Here is a 19,703-nt window from a genome sequence, read left to right on the forward strand (position 1 = left end):
AGTGATCTTAATCACTGGTGGAGCCACACTGGAGTCCTTGCTGTGATTATACCCTAGTGTAACCATACCAAACTTAGCTTTACGCTTTACTCAGGCAACACAAGGTCCACTAAGCAGTACAGCACCCGGCGGGGAGGTCAGCCAAGTGCGCAGGGGGTTTGTTACACTCAGCTCACGCTCTCCCATCGAGGCAGCATCATACACACAAGACATCTACTGTGGAAGGACCATGGGCATCACTTCAACAGCATCTTTCATGTAGGCACTTTTCTGGGTTTCCTGCTCCCCCCCATGCTGCTGTCATTCCCGAGGTCCCATTTAGCCCTAGAGCATCACTGGCAGGACATGGGAAAACACTTGTCACTGAAATCCCTGCTCCCCTGCGCTGGTGCCTCTCCGTCTGTGCCCACAGGTAGCTGCAGGCAGCAGAGCAGGCACAGCTTCCTCCCAGGTACTCAGAAAAGACTCGTCGTAGCCTAGACCCCAGCAGATAGTTGTTTCTCCTAGATGAGAAAAATGTTTTTGTCCTTCAGTCACTAAAGTAAAATCTCCATTTTCTTCTTAGCCTCTTGGTTTCTCGCATCATATGATCTAAACACTGAAATTTTCTGCCGGTTTTCAGTCAATTAAATCCTTTAATTTACCCTTTAGAGAAGTCAGTTTGCTTCTCTGGGGTTTCAAGCGTCCACAGCTGGAAAAAAAACATCGTGAAAGTCTTTTTAACAGTCTGCTTAAAACCGGTATTTGCTAGAAAGGAGCTAATAGTTTCTGGAAGTAACTTCATCTTGGCTGGAGCTTAAGCTAATAGAGAGGCTAATGATTATAACTGCACCATTACATCACTTGTCCGTGACTCAGTTTCCCCGTCAGTAAAAGGGGACGATCACACTCATTGCACCCCACCAGGTGGGAGTTGATACAGATGGACACACCAGTGTTCCCTCACTGGTTATGGCAGCTGTAGCTGCAGATGAAAGCACATCCACTGCACACGCCGGGTCATCTGTAGCAGGACAGACACAGTTATAAGGAACTGACACTACAAAGGCTCGTCAATGTGCAGTCGTATCAAGACACTTGGGTGGGTTTTTTGCTTGTACAGGGCAGCAGGTTCAGTGATTGATCTCTGGAAGAATATTTACTTGAGCTCAGGGTGCCAGGCAGAGACTGTTCCTTTTCCTCTGTGTATTCAGAGCAGCTCGTGTTAAGATGTCAGCAGTTTATATATAACGCATCCAGGTTCGTGAGCTGACATGTCGTTTTGTTTTAGATTGTCTCCTACCTGCTCGATCTTCCAGAAAAAGACGAAGAGGAGGTGGAGCGAGCACAAATCAACAGCTTTGACAGCCTTTGGGGAGAGACAGGTGATTTCTGTAGATGCTGTAGCTGCATCTTGCATGTTTGTGTTTGTATTTTTGGGCTCTCGGTCACCTGATGCATCCCCGATCTCTGGCATTGTTTTGATGAAGGGAGAAGGGTCAGTTCCTCTGATTTGATTTCAGGTGATTTACAGGTGCCAGGGTGGAGCTTGCACTCAGCTTAAGTCAAACAGAGTTTCGCTTTTGAAAATCCTGAGCTTCTGCTGCTCCTGGCACTTTTCAGGAGTGTGCAGGCATGCAGCATCTCTGACAACCAGGCCACTAATTTCTCTGAAACATCTCATGTTAAGTGAGACGGACACAAAATTCTACTCTTTCTCTCCTGATATTTGGCATATTTATCAAAAGCATCTCCCTGTTTCTCTCACCCCTTCCCTCTTATGTGCAGCACCATGACTGTTAAATTATTCGTTGATTTTCTGAAAACGTCTCATTATTTAACACCTGGTAATTAAACATCCTTTTGTGCAATACTGTATTTTTGTATTGATGGGTATAACACAGAAGCCCTACTTTCCTAACTTCTACCAAAAGAAAAGCAATCATTCACCCTTTCCACTTCACACACGTGAATTGCACTGTCATCTCCATTTCTTAAGATATGCAAACTTTGAGTTGTTAGCTTTTAACTCCAATGACCTCATAAATACTATCCGCTGTCTTTTGTACTCAACTCACTCATCTGCTTGCATCACTGGTAATGTTCCTGTCAAGTTAATACACCAAGGTAATGTTTCTGTCTGGCTAACGGAGCACTGATTTTGATTCTGCCAGCTTTGTTTAAAAATGACACAATCCAAGGGTACAGACAGTGGCTGGAGTGTAGCTTGCTCTTTGGTCGGGTTGTTTCTGGTTAGAAGGGGGCGGGAGGGGAAGCAGGGTTATATTTTGAGCTGTTTTGTACACCATACCTTTGAAAATGTTGTCCTATTAGAGCCTTGTAATGAATGGAGTCTATCAGAAAGTATTGCCCCTGAGCTTTAAAGGACAGAGATAGAGGGATGAGTTGTCCCAGCAAGGAGCCTGGCAAGTGGCCAGGCTGCTCTGGGCCACTCACAGGGCATTAGGGAAGGAGTCGGCTCCTGTACCCACAGGGACATAACTGAGTAACAAGGGCGTTGTGCCATTATTAGCGGAAATAAGGACTACGTATACAAATAAGCAATTTAAAAGTGCCCCTAGGGTGTCATGGGAGAAGAAGGAAATTGGGTATGGAGTTAGCCAAATGAAATGACTGAGCATTGGTAATAGGCCAGCGGCTTTGCTACCGATGAGTTCACAGTTTGAAGTGGTGACCAGGCCAGAGACAGCTCATCCAAAATGTTCTCTGGTGTTTGGGTCCTGAGGACTATCTTGTAAATAGGATGGTGATCCAGATGACTTCAGAGTTTGATCAAAAGCCACTAAGATGTTTCCCTGCAATAACCCCTGCAGTAACCTCATGAGCAGCATCAGACACTACAGATAAGCTCCTTGAGTTAAGATAGTCCTGGGTTGTCTGGACGAATCTGGCAAAGCCTGGTATAAAGCCATAGGCATTTGCTGAACTGGTGTCTAGCCCTGCCCGTCCCTGGAGCTCTGCCTTTGCAGGTCGCACCGTCCTGCTCTCTCCTGCTCAGCCATGCTCTCTGGTCTGAAAGCTGAGCGCTGCACTCTTCTCCCTGACAACATCCAGCTCTTCTCCTTCCTCTTCCGTTCCCAGCCTGCCCGTTGCCTCGAGGACTCTTCAGCAGAAGCCTTTTCCATCTCTGGTCCCCCTTCCCATACCTCTCCCCCTAGCAATGCCAAAAGCTGGACTCACACAGACATCTGGGAGTTTCTCTGTCTGAGAGGGGTTTCTGAGTAACTGGGATAGCTGGGAATGTGGGTTTGTGATTCACAAATTGCACACAAATTGAGGAGCCATCTCAAAGGAATACCCGTTTATCCCATTAAAATTGGTGGTAGGTAAGATGGGATAATGAGCAAAAATGAGCCAACCACCAAAGTCAGCAGTCTTTTGTCATGTCACAGGCAGGACAAGTTTATATGGATCTCAAGACTCCCTTTCACATTGTTTTATTATTATTATATTCCCAAAAGTAAATAGCAAGTTTAGATAAATTTGAAGAGAAATGCTGGTTTCCACCTAAAAATAGAAATCTGCTCTAAAAATCTGAATCATGTCATGTCTGTTTTTTAATACTTGTTGCTTGTGTGTGTAATCTTCCGCAGAGCAGAGCTGACTGCCTGGCTTAGTGATATCAGCCTGATATCATCCAAATGGCAGTGCCAAGTTCCATCATAAGTTTAGGAATTGCTGACAGCACACTATAGCCAACTCCAGATGGAATATTTCCCCCTGGGACAAGACTAATATCAAAACCCAGCACAAAAGTATCTGAGTCACTTGTAATAACTCCATCAGAGTTGTAGGTGCAAAGAACGACTCCATGAAACTGCATTTCTCTTGCTGCCAGGCTGTGAAACAGATACATATGCCATACAGGAGCAATTTAATGATTCCTTCTCCAGATAAAGTTGTTTTTTCTCTAAGAAAACAGACATGCTCTGCACAAGAGCAGAGGCAGAATGTGCTGTTGCAGATCCCTGGTGTTGGAGACTGTGGATTGTCTGATGTTGCTCACTGATGGGGCGGGGGGGGGGGGCACATCCACACTTGAAATGTGTCTCAGGTTTTGTTTGAGCCATGTTTTGAGAAATGCAACTGTTTTATGGCATTTATGCCAAGACTTCATTATTGCACAGTGAGTTGTTCTCCTGCCACTACATCCTCATGGCAAAGCTGCAAAATGAATGTTCCTGTTTTCCAGCCCAGGATCCTGGTCACTGCTCCTTGGCTGGGCTTGGTGGACTCGCCTTATTCATGCTGGGCCACAGGAGCTCTCTGGCAGACAGTAAAACTTCAAACAAAACCATTTCCATTTTTCTCATTTCCCCTCATCACCTTTCCTTGGCTTTGCCAATCTCCTTTCAACACACAGGCACAGCCTTACCTTGTGTTGTGGGTTTTTTTGGAGACTAATGGCTGTTGTAAGGCACATTGGTGATGTGAGAAACAGATTGATGAGTCCATCTAAGGAGTACTAAAAGACTTAAATAAGCAGGTACTTCTAGAACTTTTCCTGAAGTAGTTTAATTGAGCTTTTGGGCTTGGACAGTTGGACACCAACCACAGGATAGTGCTCTGGGCTTGAGGTGACCAGCAGTGGAGCTGGAGCTTGGGGATGTCAAAAGCCACTTTGGTTAGAAGGCTGAAGATCCAAGGGTGGGGCACCTGTATCCAGAGCAGCAGCAGACTGTCCAGCTCATTGCAGTTGGAGGAACCACAGGGGGTTATCTCGTCCAGCCTTCTGTTCAAAGCACAGGTACTGATGAAGTTAGTGAGTTGGTCTCCTAGGGTTTGGCTGGACTGAGCTCCTTTCACCCCTTGGAGAGTTTCTCCGTTTCTGAGGACAGATGTTTAGGTATCTGTGCATTATACAAAATGAGCTTGGATAGGTTTCACTCAGCAGCAGGCAGCAAATCCAGGTCAGCAGTGTGGAACCTTCCTGAAGCAGCAAGGTCTGACTGCTCAGTAGTATAGAAGCTTTTGAGCTTCCCTGGAGCTGGAGCTGCAAAGGACAAGCTGGAGCTACATACCCACACCAGTTGCTTTGACCCTGAGGAACAGAGTAGCAAAAAACCACGTCAGTCCGGGTAGAGTGGATTGCAAGGCAGAGTGGAGAAGGGTATGGCCATGGATCAAATCATGCTATTTCAGTAAAGGCTTGTCCAAAGAACATTTCATGGTGAACACCAAACACTTAGGTGATTTACAGTATTTTCATTGTTGCAAACATAAGTCATTTTCACGTGAAATACCTCAAATTAACCTGCAACATTTCAAGTGCAGGCAGGTTTAGAAATAGGGCCCAAAAGCCCTGCATACCGATCCCTCTGCCGTGCACGTTACACACAGTCTTCCTTCTATATTTGTAGCTTACGTTTAAAACCCACATGGATCTGATTATAGATTTTGCAGTATGTTCTGCTTGTGGCGGTGAGATGATTTTTCTTTTAACTCTTGGTGTCTCTCAACCCCAAGAGAAGAAAACTCAACCATAATGTGGAACAGAATAGAGAATTAATTAAATCTCCCAACATTAACAGTGTTGCAGTTGGAAACCCATCAACACCTCTTAATCAGCCATCCCACAGAAATGTACTTCAAAGAAAAAACAAGCTACGTCAGTTAGAAATAGACTCTCACCTTCTGCTCAAACTCCTTCTAGAAGCAGCAGAGCATCGAGCCAGAGGAGCTGTGCTGAAGTGCACAGAAAGTTAGGGAGAGGAGGGAGGAACTGAAAAGTCTAAAATTAATACCAAAGACGAGTCAAAGGCAGGTCCTGCACTTGGAACTATTTTCAGCTTAAATGTGTCTTTTCGAAGCCAACCATACTTTCTGAGTTAACAGAGCACATTTTGTCAGGGAAAGAGCTGTCAGGTGTTACTTATACCCACCTGTAATACTGTGAGCATCTGTAATACTGGAAATGAGAGATAATTTTGATTTTGCGCAAGGCCCTTGCTGGTAGGATCAGTCCTGGCCAGAAACAAAGCCCAGAATTAGTGTTTTTCTTGGAGAACGGGTGAACTTATTCATGCCATTTTTGCTTTCCAGTTGTTTCCCTGGTTTCAAAGATCTACAGGCTAAAGTGGGATATTAAAAATAAAAGTTCTCCATCTGAATTATGCTGCCCTGTGCTTGTTCGGACAGAGAAAAGCCACAAATCTGACTGACATCCAGTGGCTGGCAGTGATGTGTCAGTGCCTCCAGCTTGATCCCTCACTTGCTCTCTTGTAGTCATGGTGGAATGAGTCAAGGACAGGTTGCAGAAGGTCTTGTCAAGACAGCATGTACCTAAAGACCTGTGTTTCCTCATTGGGCCCCTATTAAGACACACTCAGTCTTGCAGCCTATGGCTTTTGCAGTAGGGAAACCTGCAGGAGGCTCAGTGGGAAATGGTGAAGGTTTCATGTGACGAGGCTCTACGTTTCTTTGCAGCAATGCCTTGAACCTCAGTCACACGTGCCCATAGATCATTCTATGCTTATTGCAGTTCTTATCCAGTTTCACTGTGACTTGTGGAAAATAATAAAAGCTGATTGTCCCAATCTTCCAGTCTTCTTCTGGTCATGCCTCTTTCCATAGCATTATGAGATCTTTTCATGGAAGAGTTGACCTTTGAAGTAAACTAAAATAACAAGTATGAGCTAGAGCTGTACTGATCCAACCCATTTTCTTTGTTCATTTTGCCTGTTGTGAGATATGTTTGGCATTTCAGGCACCATCACTTTGGTATCCAGCAGAAAGACCTATCTCCGGATATGAAAAAACTCCACGGAGAGTGTGGCTCTTTCCCTTCACTGCTTTTCTCTCTCCTCCAGCTCTGACGGCAGCAGCTGGGCGCGGGAAGCTGGAAGTCTGCCGGCTCCTCCTCGAGCAAGGCGCCGCGGTGGCACAGCCCAACCGCCGCGGCGTCGTTCCACTCTTCAGCGCCGTGAGGCAGGGCCACTGGCAGGTGAGCAGGTTCCTTATGCCGCTGGGATGGCCTGAAATGTAGGGTCAGGCCATCCCTTCCATCTTGCTGAAATAGGGGTGGGGAATACAAACCCCAACTCTTTTGGGGAATGATCGGATTGAGAAGAAGGGGTGATACTGATGCTTCAACCCCCCCCGAGCTCTTGCTGGCTACAGACAGATTTTGCTTAAGTACTGTGTTATCTCACCATTTGGGAAGCAAATGGGATGCTCTTGACTTAAAAGGTCATTTTTGCTGTCCTTATACCTCTGTTGCATCTCCTGTGGCCTAGACTTGCAGCAGTAACCCCGGAGGGCACCATGCCTTGGGGGGTGAGGTTTCAAGACATGGGGACTGCTCTGCTCTTCCTTGGCTCTGGTTTCTTCCCAGCTGGGTCTCTATGTATGACGTGTGTTCCCAGCTGGGTCTCTACTTAAAACTGTGTGTTCTCGCTTTGTGTGTTGCAGATTGTAGATCTCTTACTCACACACGGCGCTGATGTGAACATGGCAGACAAGCAGGGGCGGACGCCGCTGATGATGGCTGCATCTGAGGGACATCTGGGCACAGTGGAGTTTCTGCTTGCACAAGGTTAGAGCACGTGCGTGGAAGTGTGTTGGAGACTGGCCACGGCGAGTCCCACCACACTGTCTCCTGCACAGCTGGAGTTTGTAATGTCGGGGAGGGGGTTGTAATCCCACTGCTGGATTGGGCGGCAGGAGAGGTTCTCAGCACCGTATCCAGCTTATTGGAGAACAAGACTAGAATAGTTGTAGCAGCATTGGCTACATCTTGGCTATCCGTTTTGTTCTCTGTGTTTGGTGCTCACAGCCTCAAAACAGCACATTTGAGTTAGAAAATAAAATAATGTATCACAGGTGCTTTGAGCACTGAGTTAAGAATATGTCCTTGAACCACACTTGGAGCTTTCCCCTTAGACAAAAAAATCAACAAGCGATGTGATTGAACCATCAACATCGCCATGGAACAGACAGGCAAGACTCAACTACAGGGCCAGAGTTTGGGACACGTTTTAATGGTTCCATTTTTAGTGCTAGTTTTGTTGCCCACGTTTGTGACACCAACATCAGCAGGAGGGTAAGGCCCCGGCACAGGCAAGGATTTGGTGTATTTGTTGAAAATAAAACAGAATTGTTCTGAAGATAGTCTGCTCTTCAGCTTTGCACTCACAGATTCATTTTGCTCAGTACTTTCAGTATCTAATAACTCTCCTTCACTAGGAGTTACTTAGTCAACAGGAACATGTTTCAGTTTTACTCATTCCTGCTGTACATGTTTGAGGTGAATCAGAACAACATGCTGCCTGCAACCTGTGTGAACATGATTATTTCTTATTTCTGTAGTTCCTTACAGACTTTTTTTTTTTTGACAAATAGCCAATGGTTTTTTTGTTTGTTTGGGTAATTTCCTTTTTTTTTTTTGGCTAGAAACAGCATTTAATTCTTGTATTGTTCTTTGATATTTTTATTTCAGGTAAGATCCCTCTTTGGGAAGGGATATTTTCTTCATATCGTAAGTGGCTGTGTCTGACCTCTTAGCCAAAATGTGAGACACTTGAATATTTTACATAGTAGTTGTAAGAACATATTTTTCACTGTAAAATTGCCAGGCTTCTAAGAACAAGTTTCTCATTGCCTGTCTATCTGTCCTGAGCCACAGGCCAGCGGGATCCTTGCTGTTTGGTGCTGTAACCTGCATAGGGATGTGACAGAGATCAGTTTGAGGCATGAGTTTCTTATGAATTAATTCAATTAATTCCTTTCTGATGTTCTGTTTTCTTAAAAATTACAAATTAACACTCTCCACATGTTTGAATTGTACTGTGGCCCCTTTTGCAGCTTGACTGTATCTGTGTAAAAGGCTTAAAATAAGTGATTTTTTTTTTTTTGCCAGACTTGAGAACTGAGCCTGTTGCTTAAGACTGGTTCAGTGGATGATGAAAATACCAGATAATCTGATCCTGGCTATGGGATCGCCAGCAAATGGGCATAATGTTTCCCTGGCTCCTTGGACACTCAGAGCCCAAGAAGTCAAAAATATGAAAATGTTTTTTACTTTAAAAGGTCTGTTCTTCTAAATAGCTTAATAAACTCCACTAAATATGCTATAACACATGGTCCTGAAAAGTTAGCTCAAGCCTGGGCAGAGTACAGTGATATACGGTATATTTTAATTAAAGTGGCTTTGACAGTCCTGTTCAATGTTTCATTAAAATCAAAGTGTGTGAATCATAAGCCATAAGCATTAATTAGTGTGTTGCAAAGCAAATCTCATTTGACTGTACTTGATTAACACAGTCAGCATTTGTAAACACTCTTTATTACCAGAGTTGCAGTCATCAATCAATTTGAAATCAAAATTTTTAGAGTTACCTACTGCTCTCGCTTAACACCCAGAAATAATGGACGTGTGAATGGTGAATTAAACTTTCCTGGTAGCAGCTCTGCTAAAGCTGATATTTATACAGATCTGTGTCACACAAAGCAAAAGAATTCTTGATGCTCATTCTGTTTGGAGAGAGCTTGATTCCGATCAATCCCTTGATGGTTTTGCTACCTTGGGGTACATGGTACGTATGGGTGCTGCTCCTCACTGTCTTGTGCCTCTGACACACCACACCGAGCCTTGTCCCTGCGGGGGATAACCCTGCCTGTGCACAACATCTTCAGATCCATCCTCTGTACAGGAAGGGTCTGGCCGTCCTGGCCACTCCCTTCTTCTTTTGGATGCTCCAACAGTGTCCTTTTTTCTCTACCTGGCTCAACATATTAAATCATAAAATCTTGCATTTAGCCAGTATTTGTTTAGGGAAGGAGCAGCCCAGCCCTTCTCAGAAGGAAGCTGGGTTTACCCAGACAAAATCTTCCCCACTGCAGCAGTGATTGGTCCCGTGAGGTCACCTTAAGCCACTTGCCCTCAAAACCATCAGTTTATTTCATGTCTGCCTTAATGGTAAGTAGGTCAGAGATGCCCGAAGGAGCGCAAGATGCCTTCAGAGTCAAGCAGAGGTTCTGCTGGGAGCCACGGCTGCATCGGGAGCTCGGCGCTTTTGCAGAGGTCGTGCCCAGCCTGCCTCAGAGCAGCATTTTGACATTTCTGAAGCAGTGTGCATTGTCTGCTCACTTAGACCTTCAGCTTGCATTGCTGCAGTGATACCCTGAAGTCTGTGCATCTCACCATGGTATGGTGCATCTCTTCCAGTGGACTGAGAAAAGAGTGGGAAGATTGAGCAATAATGTGGTTTTCCAGCCTTCCCTCTTATTGCAGGAGCTCTCTCACCTGCTCCAGAAGAGTCAGAGGGAAAACACAAGAGAAGACTTTGACAGCTGGATTCCAAGAAAGTAGCTGGTACAAATAAGAAAGAATGAAATGAGGCTTTATCCTGCTTTGCTGAGCACAGGTTGGCCTTGGGTCAGTTGAGGATCATCTGGAGGGCTTTCACAGAGCTTCAGAAGGGTTCCTGGGTGCAGTGTGGGCAACGTGAGAGAAGGCTGGCAAGACGTTGGGAGTTTATGTTGTCATCCCTTAGCTTGTACTTTTGAGCTGCCTTGCAGCCAGTGTCCCTCCTTGGCACACCAGATTGCCCCAGACGCTGTTTGCCACCTTCCTTGATGGCACTCCGTGCTGCAGTTTGGAGGCATGCAGCGAGCAGGATGCTGCAGCTCTGCTGAGAGCTCTGGGTGGAGGTTTCTGAACATAGCCCAAGCAAATGTTCACGTGTTGTGCTCCTCCGCAAACAAAAAGCTGTGCAAGATGGAAGACCTATCAGTTTGCTGTCATCTGGGCGATGTGTGCTAACCAGGGGATATGTCAGCTGGGATGAATGGGAAGGTTCACGAAATTCACATTACTCCCCCACTTCCTGAGCTTTCTGGAGCCAGTGAAGATCTCATGCGGGGCAGTTTAGAGTTTACCTACAGGAGAAAAATACCGCAGCAGCAATTCATCCCAGCCTGCTGGCAGGAGCATCCCTCAGGTAGCTGCAATTCCTCGGAGGAGCAGAGCTGATACAAATCTCTTCTGCACACTTGAGATCCGGAGCCCTGCCTGTGCCATGGCAACAGGAGTTGTCTTCATGCCATGAAAAGGAGTGTTCACTTAATGCTGCTGTTCAGCTCTCATATGCGTATCCATATGCTGTATGAAGCAATACTGACCCGTTGGTATGGCAGCGTGATTTCTTCATCCAAGAAAATGTCAAGTGCCTCTCTCCTTAGCTTGCAGTTGGCAGTAGTTCACCCCACAACGTTGTATTTATATTGGGTAAAGTTCAGGGAGAAATACTGCTGGAAATTGTGTCAATTTGGGTAAAGGGGAGGGGAGTGAAGAGGGGAAAATATGTGCTTTTTTGGAAGAACTGAGCTGAATTGACTTCGTTCCCCTTGGTATACCATGACCTGCTGAAACAGCAAAATGGTCTTCATCTCTGACTCCCACAGGCTGGAATGGGTTTTGATTAAAAATCAAACAAACAAACAAACAAAAAAATCAGTTAAAAAGAAAGACTGATGTCTCAGATGAGAGATGTCAAATCCACCCTGCTGCTCAGAAGATGTTTGCCAGAAAAGCCTACAGAGCTAGGTGCGAAAAAGTTTGCAGCTTGGTGTGAATAAACTCATTTGTCACAGTTCCTGTCAGTGCATTTGAAGTTGCCATGGAGGGCGGGATCTGCGGTGGGAGAAATGTTAATAAAGTAATTAATAATTATGTACATAGCTCTCTAAAAATAAGCTGTCATCACTAAGCGGATGGTTTGTTGTATCATAGTGCTCAACAACAGAGAGCTCTTAAGCGAACTGATGCTTGTTCTTTCAGGTGCCTCTATTTCTCTAATGGACAAGGAGGGCTTGACAGCCCTCAGCTGGGCTTGTCTGAAGGGACATCTCTCTGTGGTGCGTTCCCTGGTGGAGAATGGGGCTGCCACCGACCACGCGGATAAAAACGGACGCACTCCGCTGGACCTGGCAGCTTTTTATGGCGATGCAGAGGTGGTAAGTGGCCAGTAATAGGTGCAGAACAAAAAGGACAGTTAGCATAAAACCCTCAAAATAGTACAGTTCAGCTTGGTGTAGCAATAAGCATATAGTGTCCTGGCCCTCCATACATGCAAGTGCTTTCATAGAGGACGACGCATGAGACTGGTGAACCCTCAGACCCTGTAGAGGTGATTTTAGCCCAGGCAGTGGAGCAGAGCAAACTTCTGCTGGTTATACATCACCAGCAGCACACAAAGGTCTTGCCCAGGAGCAGAAATGACTGTTGGGCTTCTTGTTGCAGGTTCAGTTCCTGGTGGACCATGGGGCCATGATTGAGCACGTTGACTACAGTGGGATGCGCCCCCTCGACAGGGCAGTGGGGTGCCGCAACACCTCGGTCGTCGTCACTCTCCTGAAGAAAGGAGCAAAGATAGGTAGGGACAAGGGGACAATCCACTGTCACCTCTGTGCTCAGGCAGGACTCTGAGCAGTGGAGCTGGCTTCCTAGAAAATACAAGCATAACAGAGAGGCAGCCTCAGCCCCAGCTGCTGCTTCGTACTGCAAAAGCAGACAGTGAGTCATGACTGCCTTGTTCTCTTTATTAAAACAGGGAATATTTTTTTTTTTTGCTGTCGTATTACTTAGCAAAGTTAATCAATAAACAACTGTTTCTTTGGCAAGGTCTTTCCTCTGGTAATGCTTTTTCTATCTTTACTAGTCTGAGTCGACAAACATACTATGTCCATGCATTGCTGTGAGCTGCTGCATTCACTTGCTCTGTCTATGCTTTCAGATCTTAGTGTTACCTGCACTGTGCCACACAGCTGCTCACATTACGTTTTCCTGTGAAAGGGGATTTTGCTGGTGCATTGGCTTCTTTGCTGCCTGCCTCTCACAGCTGCTTTTTTCCTTTCTTTTTTTTTTTTTTCACCTTCATCCATTTTTTTCCCCCCTCTCTCCTACAACTTTTTGTTTTCTCCTTTCTTTGAAGGTTGTCAGACGTTACCGAGTCGCCCACGAGGTATATCTCATTGCTGTCAGCATCAGCTTCGATCTGATAGCTTTGTCAGCCTTGCTTTCTCCTGTTTGATTTAGCCTGCATGCGTCCCCAACACCTCTAATCTTTTAATTTACCTCACCTTCAAATAATTTTTTAATGACTGTTGCAGAGAATAACTTGAACTCAAAAACTAACCTCCTTCCCCCAAAATGTACTGAATCTACTTATAGAATATTGTTGACTTATTCTTCACCCACACTAATGAGTTGTCCCCAAATTTTTGCCACCCCTTCCCTCCCAGTATTAGTCCTTGAGGTAACAACTGGCTCTGCGCGGGCGGAGCCCTGCACAGAATCAGCGTGTCCCCAGCCCAACGGACGGCTTCAGCACCAGCAGCACTTAGACACGACCTTTCCTTTGTCGTATTTTCCACCTTAATGGATTTTCTACTCTAGTATTTCACATCTTGTGAAGATGGAAATCACAATCCACTTAAACGCAAAATGCCTATCGACAGTCGAACTGCAGATTTCGTAGTACACTTCCAGAGATTTTAATTTAGAAATGCTTTTATGTAACCGCTCTGATTTTTCCTTTTAAATATGTTTTGTTTCCCCCACCCCAGCTGGTTCCACAATCAGCACTGCCCTCTTGTGGAAATGGCTCCCATCATTTCCCAGACCATCGTGGTGCTGGTGGTGATTAGGATTAGCCTTAATGACTGCAAAGGAAAACCATTGCAATGTGGATGACCTTAATTTAAGTGCAAGAGGAATTGTCATCTCAATCATTTGGAGCACTCTGCCCTTTGACTATGCCAAGTTGTTCTCTCCAGCAGAAATTCCCACCCCAGGATATTTTTTCCACCCAGCTTCCTACCACCCTTGCATTGTATGAGTTTTTTACCCATCATGCATCCTGTACACTACAGGTCCAGCAACATGGGCGATGGCAACCTCCAAACCAGACATCATGATCATCCTGTTGAGCAAGCTGATGGAAGAGGGAGACATGTTTTATAAGGTGAGAAGAGTGTTTTTGGAAAAATTGCAGCATAACTTTGTATGAGGTTTTGACTGAGCAATGCAGCTGCCTTAATCTGTGGCAAGTAGAAGCTACTGCTCTCAGCATTCCTTCTGTTGCAAACTGTTTGGTTTTGGCTAGTGGGGCTGGGGAGGGGTTTTTGATTGCCCAAATCTGTAATGAAGTTGAAGCAAAGCCAAGTCTCTCTGCATTCTGGATTTGAGCCAGCACTTCATTTCCTCTTTGAAAACACCAGAACCCAAGTGTTTTACAGAGATTCGGAGTGCTGATGTCATTGCATCAGATCTGGCAATGTTGTCATTACCTGGCAGGCTCACTGCTGTGGAACAAGGCAACAAGATAGTATATCCCAGAAAAACTCATGGAAGAAACTTTTTGCAATGAAAACAGATTGTCAGGACACAGATGGCTTTGTCATGTCCTTTAGCCCATGGGAGATGTTCCACCATTACAGTTAGAGAGTCTTTTTTGCTCTGTGTTTATTTTAAGCTGGTCTTGAAAACCTGGAGATTTGCACACACAGACAAAATGTGCAAGTACAACAATGATTCACTGTTAGGCTCTAAGGGTGAAGCAGAAAATATGCAAAGCTGGCATTGTAACTGGAGTTATCTGCCAGAGATACATGATGCGGCTGAGAAACCTGAGTCTACAAGGTTTCAAAGCTTACTATTCGTAGCTGGAAAATTTATGTCTGGGTCATCATGAATTGCATGTGTCCTAGATCCCATTTTGCCCTCTTTCTTTCACCCTAGCTGCCATGGCTGCCCCCCTCCAGGGCGCAGATCATCCCATCCCAAAAATAGGTGCCCAAAATAGGAAAGATGAGTCACCCTTTGAAGGTGACTGTTGCGTCCCAATAACTATAAAAGGAACCCAGTTGACCGGCTTAGATGTAGACACCTAATTTTTAGACATGTAAAGTCCAGGGAGATAAATGTCAACCCATTTGTCCAACTTCAGAGCCACATTGGTGCCATAACGTTTATCTTTGCTATTGCAGAGGCTTCTCTGAGTCCCAGAAACTCCACCCAGAGTCCCACACTTGATATTCTTTACCCTCCCTGGTGCTTATTAAGCTTTGGGTGTAGGGTGTTCTCCAGAAATGGGTTACTGATCACCCAGCTCAAAAGACCATCCATCCTGAAACCAGATGGAGTTGTATCAAGTTAACATAACACAATTTCTGCTGTGTTTCCCAGTGTAGCGTGACAACTCGGTATGAAGTGGGAGAAGTCAACTTGCATAAGGCATTTGCATTTCCAGATCAGATGTTCCCTTGATCAAATGTTCTGGCTTTCCTTTCTAGAAGAAAGCTAAATAGTGAAGTCATGTTCCCTTCATCACCCAAAATGTTCATGGGGCTGGCGAGTGAGTTCTCTGCAGTGAAGTGAACTCAACCCAAGGATGTGTTTTGTCATGTTCTCCTTCTATTAGAAAGGTAAAGTGAAAGAGGCTGCCCAGCGCTACCAGTATGCTCTGAAAAAATTCCCCAGGGAAGGGTTTGGAGAAGACCTGAAAACCTTCCGTGAGCTGAAGGTGTCGCTCCTTCTCAACCTCTCCCGATGTCGAAGGAAAATGAACGTAAGTCTCCCCGCTCTTCATGGCCTTAAGCGCAAGCTGCCAGCTTTCTGCCTGTGCACAGAGACATGTCCATCCTGTAATTGTGCTTTGACCTCTGAGATCTCTCCTCTGTGTAACCTGGTTGTCCTTCACAGAGCACTGACATTTTATAATTCAAAAGAAGTAATGATTTAGTATGCATTTCTGATGATTAAAAATTCATTGCTATGTTTATAGCTTTTTGAATTTTTTATTACTCCCTTTTGATGATGATGAGAATTGAGGGTGGAGGCATTTTCCAGATTTCTAGGGCAGCGGTGAGGGAGGAGCCAGGAGATGTGCTCCTTTGAATACTAATTAATTTTAAATGAAGGAGCATATGCTTTAGGGGGCTAGCACTTCCCCAGGGCAGTGACTCATCCAGAAACACCCCCACATACTCCCTCTCCTCCCAGAACTGCCAGATCACTGTCACTCTCCCCGCTCCAATCTAGCAGCATCTAGCGACCAGCTCCTGCAGCAAGTCTGTCCTTCCAGCAGACAAATGCCACTTCCCCCTTGCTCTGCATGCAGAGGTTTTCACCTCTACAACTTAAGGTCTCCATAAACTTGAAAAGTGAAATCTTCACCGAGGCCATGAGCCAGTGAAGATTACACTGGAGGGGAAGGGATTTTTGTGACACCTTCATTTATTTAAGCTGTGAGGGAGACAGATGAAAAGCAATGGAAGTAAAATCTTAATGCTGGTGAACAAACAGCACAGTTTGTAGAGAAAGTGTGAACCTTCCCTTTAAACAAGCCAACTTGTGGCTAAGCCTGCGCTTTAAGGACAAGATTTTCAGTTTATTGTTAACTGGGGAATCCCAGGTTTTGTGATAGAAAATTTCAGGGCATTGTGATTGCTCCTGCAGTTTTTGCATCCATAGATGAGACCATAAAAGGTACCTACCTCTTGACTGCATTCCCAGTTTAGTCTATTAGACAGTATCTCTTCAGTAACTGCTACTGAAGGTACAAACAAAAGTATGAGCTTCCCCAGGCAGGGCATCCAGATAGCAAGCTCCAGCGTGGACACCTTAGGGGAGATTAAACCTCACCCTGGGTTTTGCTAAGGTCCAGCTGGCCTTACTCGCACATGGCTGCTCGGTGCAGTCCAAGTGGCCATCATGTGCTCATAAACTTCATTTCTAGAAGGTGGAGTTCGGTTACTGAGTTTCTGAACAAACCAGGAGTACTTTGGTGCTTTCTCCCAGAGCTGCTCAGGGTCATAGCCCAAGTCAGCAATCCAAAGCTGTGTTTGGTTGCAAAATGAAAGCCCCTCCACTGGGAAGAGGTCTCCCTTGCAAGTGGTCAGCTGAGCTTAGCAGTATGTGAAGCATTCAGGACAAGGCAAGGGAGGACAGCCAGCAGGGTTTGAACCATAGCTGATAGTCTCATGGCACTGCCACTCAAAAGCACCCAGAGCAGTCTCCATTCCATGCTGTCACCCTCTCCCTCCCCACTCTAAAACGAGTCTCCTGAGTGAGGTGTAGGGGAGAGACAAGGAACAGTGGAATGGGTGGCACTGGTAGGAGACTTTTGCCAGGCTTGTCTTGCTTGTAGCTACTGAGGTATCGTAGTCCCTTCCTTCACTTGCAGTTTTATTCAGCTCCTTCAAGGTATGTCAGGGTGTTGCAGAGTGGGAAGCAGAGGGCATGGAAAAGGTTTCCTATTGCTTTCATCTGTGGAAAAAAAATCCTTCATGAGATTACATTCCAGCCTCTGTGAGACCAGATGTTTCCTCAAGACTGTCGGTTGTTGGAGAGGGATTGCATGCACCTGTTGGGGACGCAGTTGATGAGAACGGAGCCAGTGGCACGCTGGCCTCTGTGGGTGCTGACAGCATCTGGCATTACGAGAGGGCTATGAGTCTTTGGACGTGCCGTCGTAGCTCTCTGGCTGTAAATGATGTTGAATCCGTGTGAAACATTCCAGTACCATCAAGTTTTCCATGGTACATGCAAAAAAAAATGTCCATATTAAGTTTGTTGTCTTCCCAAACTGTATATATTTTTATTTCCATATTCAATTACTTATCTGCACACCTATTGTAATGACAGGATTTTGGAATGGCGGAGGAATTTGCTACTAAAGCACTGGAGCTGAAACCGAAATCTTACGAAGCTTACTATGCAAGAGCAAGGGCCAAACGCAGCAGCAGGTGAGGAGAAAGAGAGAAAAGTGCGAGGGGCTGGTCTCTTGCCTGGCCACACTGATGTAGGCATCTACCATGCAAAACCGTACCAGTGTCCCCATGGGAAGAAATGGCAGAGGAATATTCATTAATGAGATTGCAAACCTCAAACTCCAAAGTAACACCCTCCCTCATCTGGTAATTTCTGGAGACAGCTGAGTGCAAATGTTTTCAGAGGTTCATCTTAGTTGAACTTTGTCTGAACATCTTACTACACTGGAAACCTTTACACCAAAGTTGGGTATTCTTTTCAAAAATACACTTTAGTTCAACCACAACTTGGACTTGAAGCAAAATATGACTCGTGGAAGCCCTGTGGCCTGTGTTAGGCAAGAGGGCAGACTCATTCATGCTGGTGATCTCTTCTGGCCTTAAAATCTATGAATCTCTGTCCTGCAGCACTTTTTGCAAGACAGAAACTGCTGATGAGCTGTGCAGTGACTGTGCAGGCAAGCGCCAGCCGGTGAGCTTTCAGCCGTAGCTTGTGCTCAGAGCACTGGAACCAGCTTCTAGAGAGCTGCAGCACTGGGATCTCTCTGCATCTCAGATGGAGCCTGGAGGATTCCCTTGTTAACCTCCCTGAAGGCTAAAAGATGTGAGATTAGATTCATTTCAAAACCAGTCAATTCCATTCCTAAATGAGCAGGAGGGCTTGCTTTTGAGTCATATGCTCAAAGGCTGGGTGCACTGTCATCTTGGCTTTAAACGGCAGCCAAAATGCCTTGCATGCAGTGCAGGGAATCACCAGTAGCTGGAGGTACGTCGAGTCCTCCTGTGCAAACATTGTAGCTCAGCAACCACCACCATTTGACTTTCCATGCTGGAGGTGATGTGTGGAACCGGGCTTCTGGCCCAGCTGATGCTGCACTGCCTGGTCCACTGGGTCTTGCTGTGGGAGGTGAAGCCGTGATCTTCTGTTCTGCAGAGAAGTCGTGCTAGCTGAGCCACACTGACCTAATGCCTTTCCTTCAATGGTTTTCCTCTCCATTGTTTCCAAAATACCTGTAAGGAAGCATAAGAACCAAGTTCCTTTCCAGATGGTATCAGCCTCCCCACATACAAGCGCCCTTTTCTCCCCAGGTCTCTCCAACAGAAACCATCACCACTTGGGCTTTTCTTCTCTATTTCCCGGTTTGTGCCTGGCAGCACCCTGAGGTCAGCACAGTCTGGGGAACAGGAGGCTTTTCCTTCCTCCACCTGGTTTTGAATGGCTTGTGCAAAAGCTTAGGCTGGTGTTGGGAGGTGCTGGGGAGTTTTTCTCTGTGATCATCTCCCAAGATGACAATCATGTTCAAACAGATCATTTTGCTTAAAAGCGAACAGTGTCCCTGTAAATGACAACCCCCTTCTCCAAACCCCCACCTCCCTTTTTCTCCTCACAGGCTGGCCTTTCCCTTGCAAAGGCTTCCCTGGGGGGCTCACAGGCTCCCTAACATTGCTCTGTTCCTTTGTTCTGAAGAAGTTAGCCAAATCCATTGCAAAATTGGAGAGACAAGCCTTGCCTAAAGCGCTGACCCATGGGAGTCCCTGAGCTCTGGAGCCAGCCCTGACGCTATGTGGTCTTGGCATCAGGCAGAAGTTAAATTTTCACTGGTGTAAGCGGTTGCAACTCCATCAAAGCTGCACTTGTTTACAGCAGTGGTGAGCTTGGCTCTTAGTTATCGATGCTTTGGTGTCCCCTTTGCTAACGCAGGGGCAAAGCTCGTGGTGTTACTGTGAGGAGTAATTAATTAGGCTGTAACACACACTGGAGAGGACAGGCGGTTTTGGTAGTCAGGGTTTTGCCGTCTCAGGACTGTGTTCCCCTGTTCTCCAGAATGGCTGGCAGTGTTTTCCATCAGTTTGAATAAAATAAATCAGAGGGAGGCACATAAGGCAGAGTTTGAGAGACACAGCGAGTGATAGCAATCACAGACGTCTCC

The 19,703-nt window shown here is 45.8% G+C and overlaps 1 protein-coding gene across 14 annotated transcripts in view; it reads left to right on the forward strand.

Annotated features, from left to right (window-relative positions):
• The window catches only part of TANC2 (tetratricopeptide repeat, ankyrin repeat and coiled-coil containing 2), a 252,476-nt gene that overhangs the window by 224,998 nt on the left and 7,775 nt on the right, over window positions 1-19,703 (forward strand). For 12 of the 14 annotated variants that reach the window (XM_087770084.1, XM_087770086.1, XM_087770092.1 and 9 more), the window contains 9 exons: window positions 1,271-1,364; window positions 6,810-6,943; window positions 7,411-7,534; window positions 11,780-11,955; window positions 12,242-12,374; window positions 12,933-12,962; window positions 13,873-13,964; window positions 15,423-15,569; window positions 17,648-17,748. In XM_087770084.1, the coding sequence (XP_087626210.1) occupies window positions 1,271-1,364; window positions 6,810-6,943; window positions 7,411-7,534; window positions 11,780-11,955; window positions 12,242-12,374; window positions 12,933-12,962; window positions 13,873-13,964; window positions 15,423-15,569; window positions 17,648-17,748 (1,031 nt within the window). The remainder of the gene's footprint in view (window positions 1-1,270; window positions 1,365-6,809; window positions 6,944-7,410; window positions 7,535-11,779; window positions 11,956-12,241; window positions 12,375-12,932; window positions 12,963-13,872; window positions 13,965-15,422; window positions 15,570-17,647; window positions 17,749-19,703) is intronic. The other 2 variants (XM_087770087.1, XM_087770088.1) reach the window with 1 other exon arrangement.

The sequence above is a fragment of the Nipponia nippon genome, unplaced genomic scaffold (assembly GCF_047370975.1).
Source record: "Nipponia nippon isolate SJK-2023a ecotype South Korea unplaced genomic scaffold, ASM4737097v1 scaffold_32, whole genome shotgun sequence".
Classification (NCBI taxonomy): domain Eukaryota; kingdom Metazoa; phylum Chordata; class Aves; order Pelecaniformes; family Threskiornithidae; genus Nipponia; species Nipponia nippon.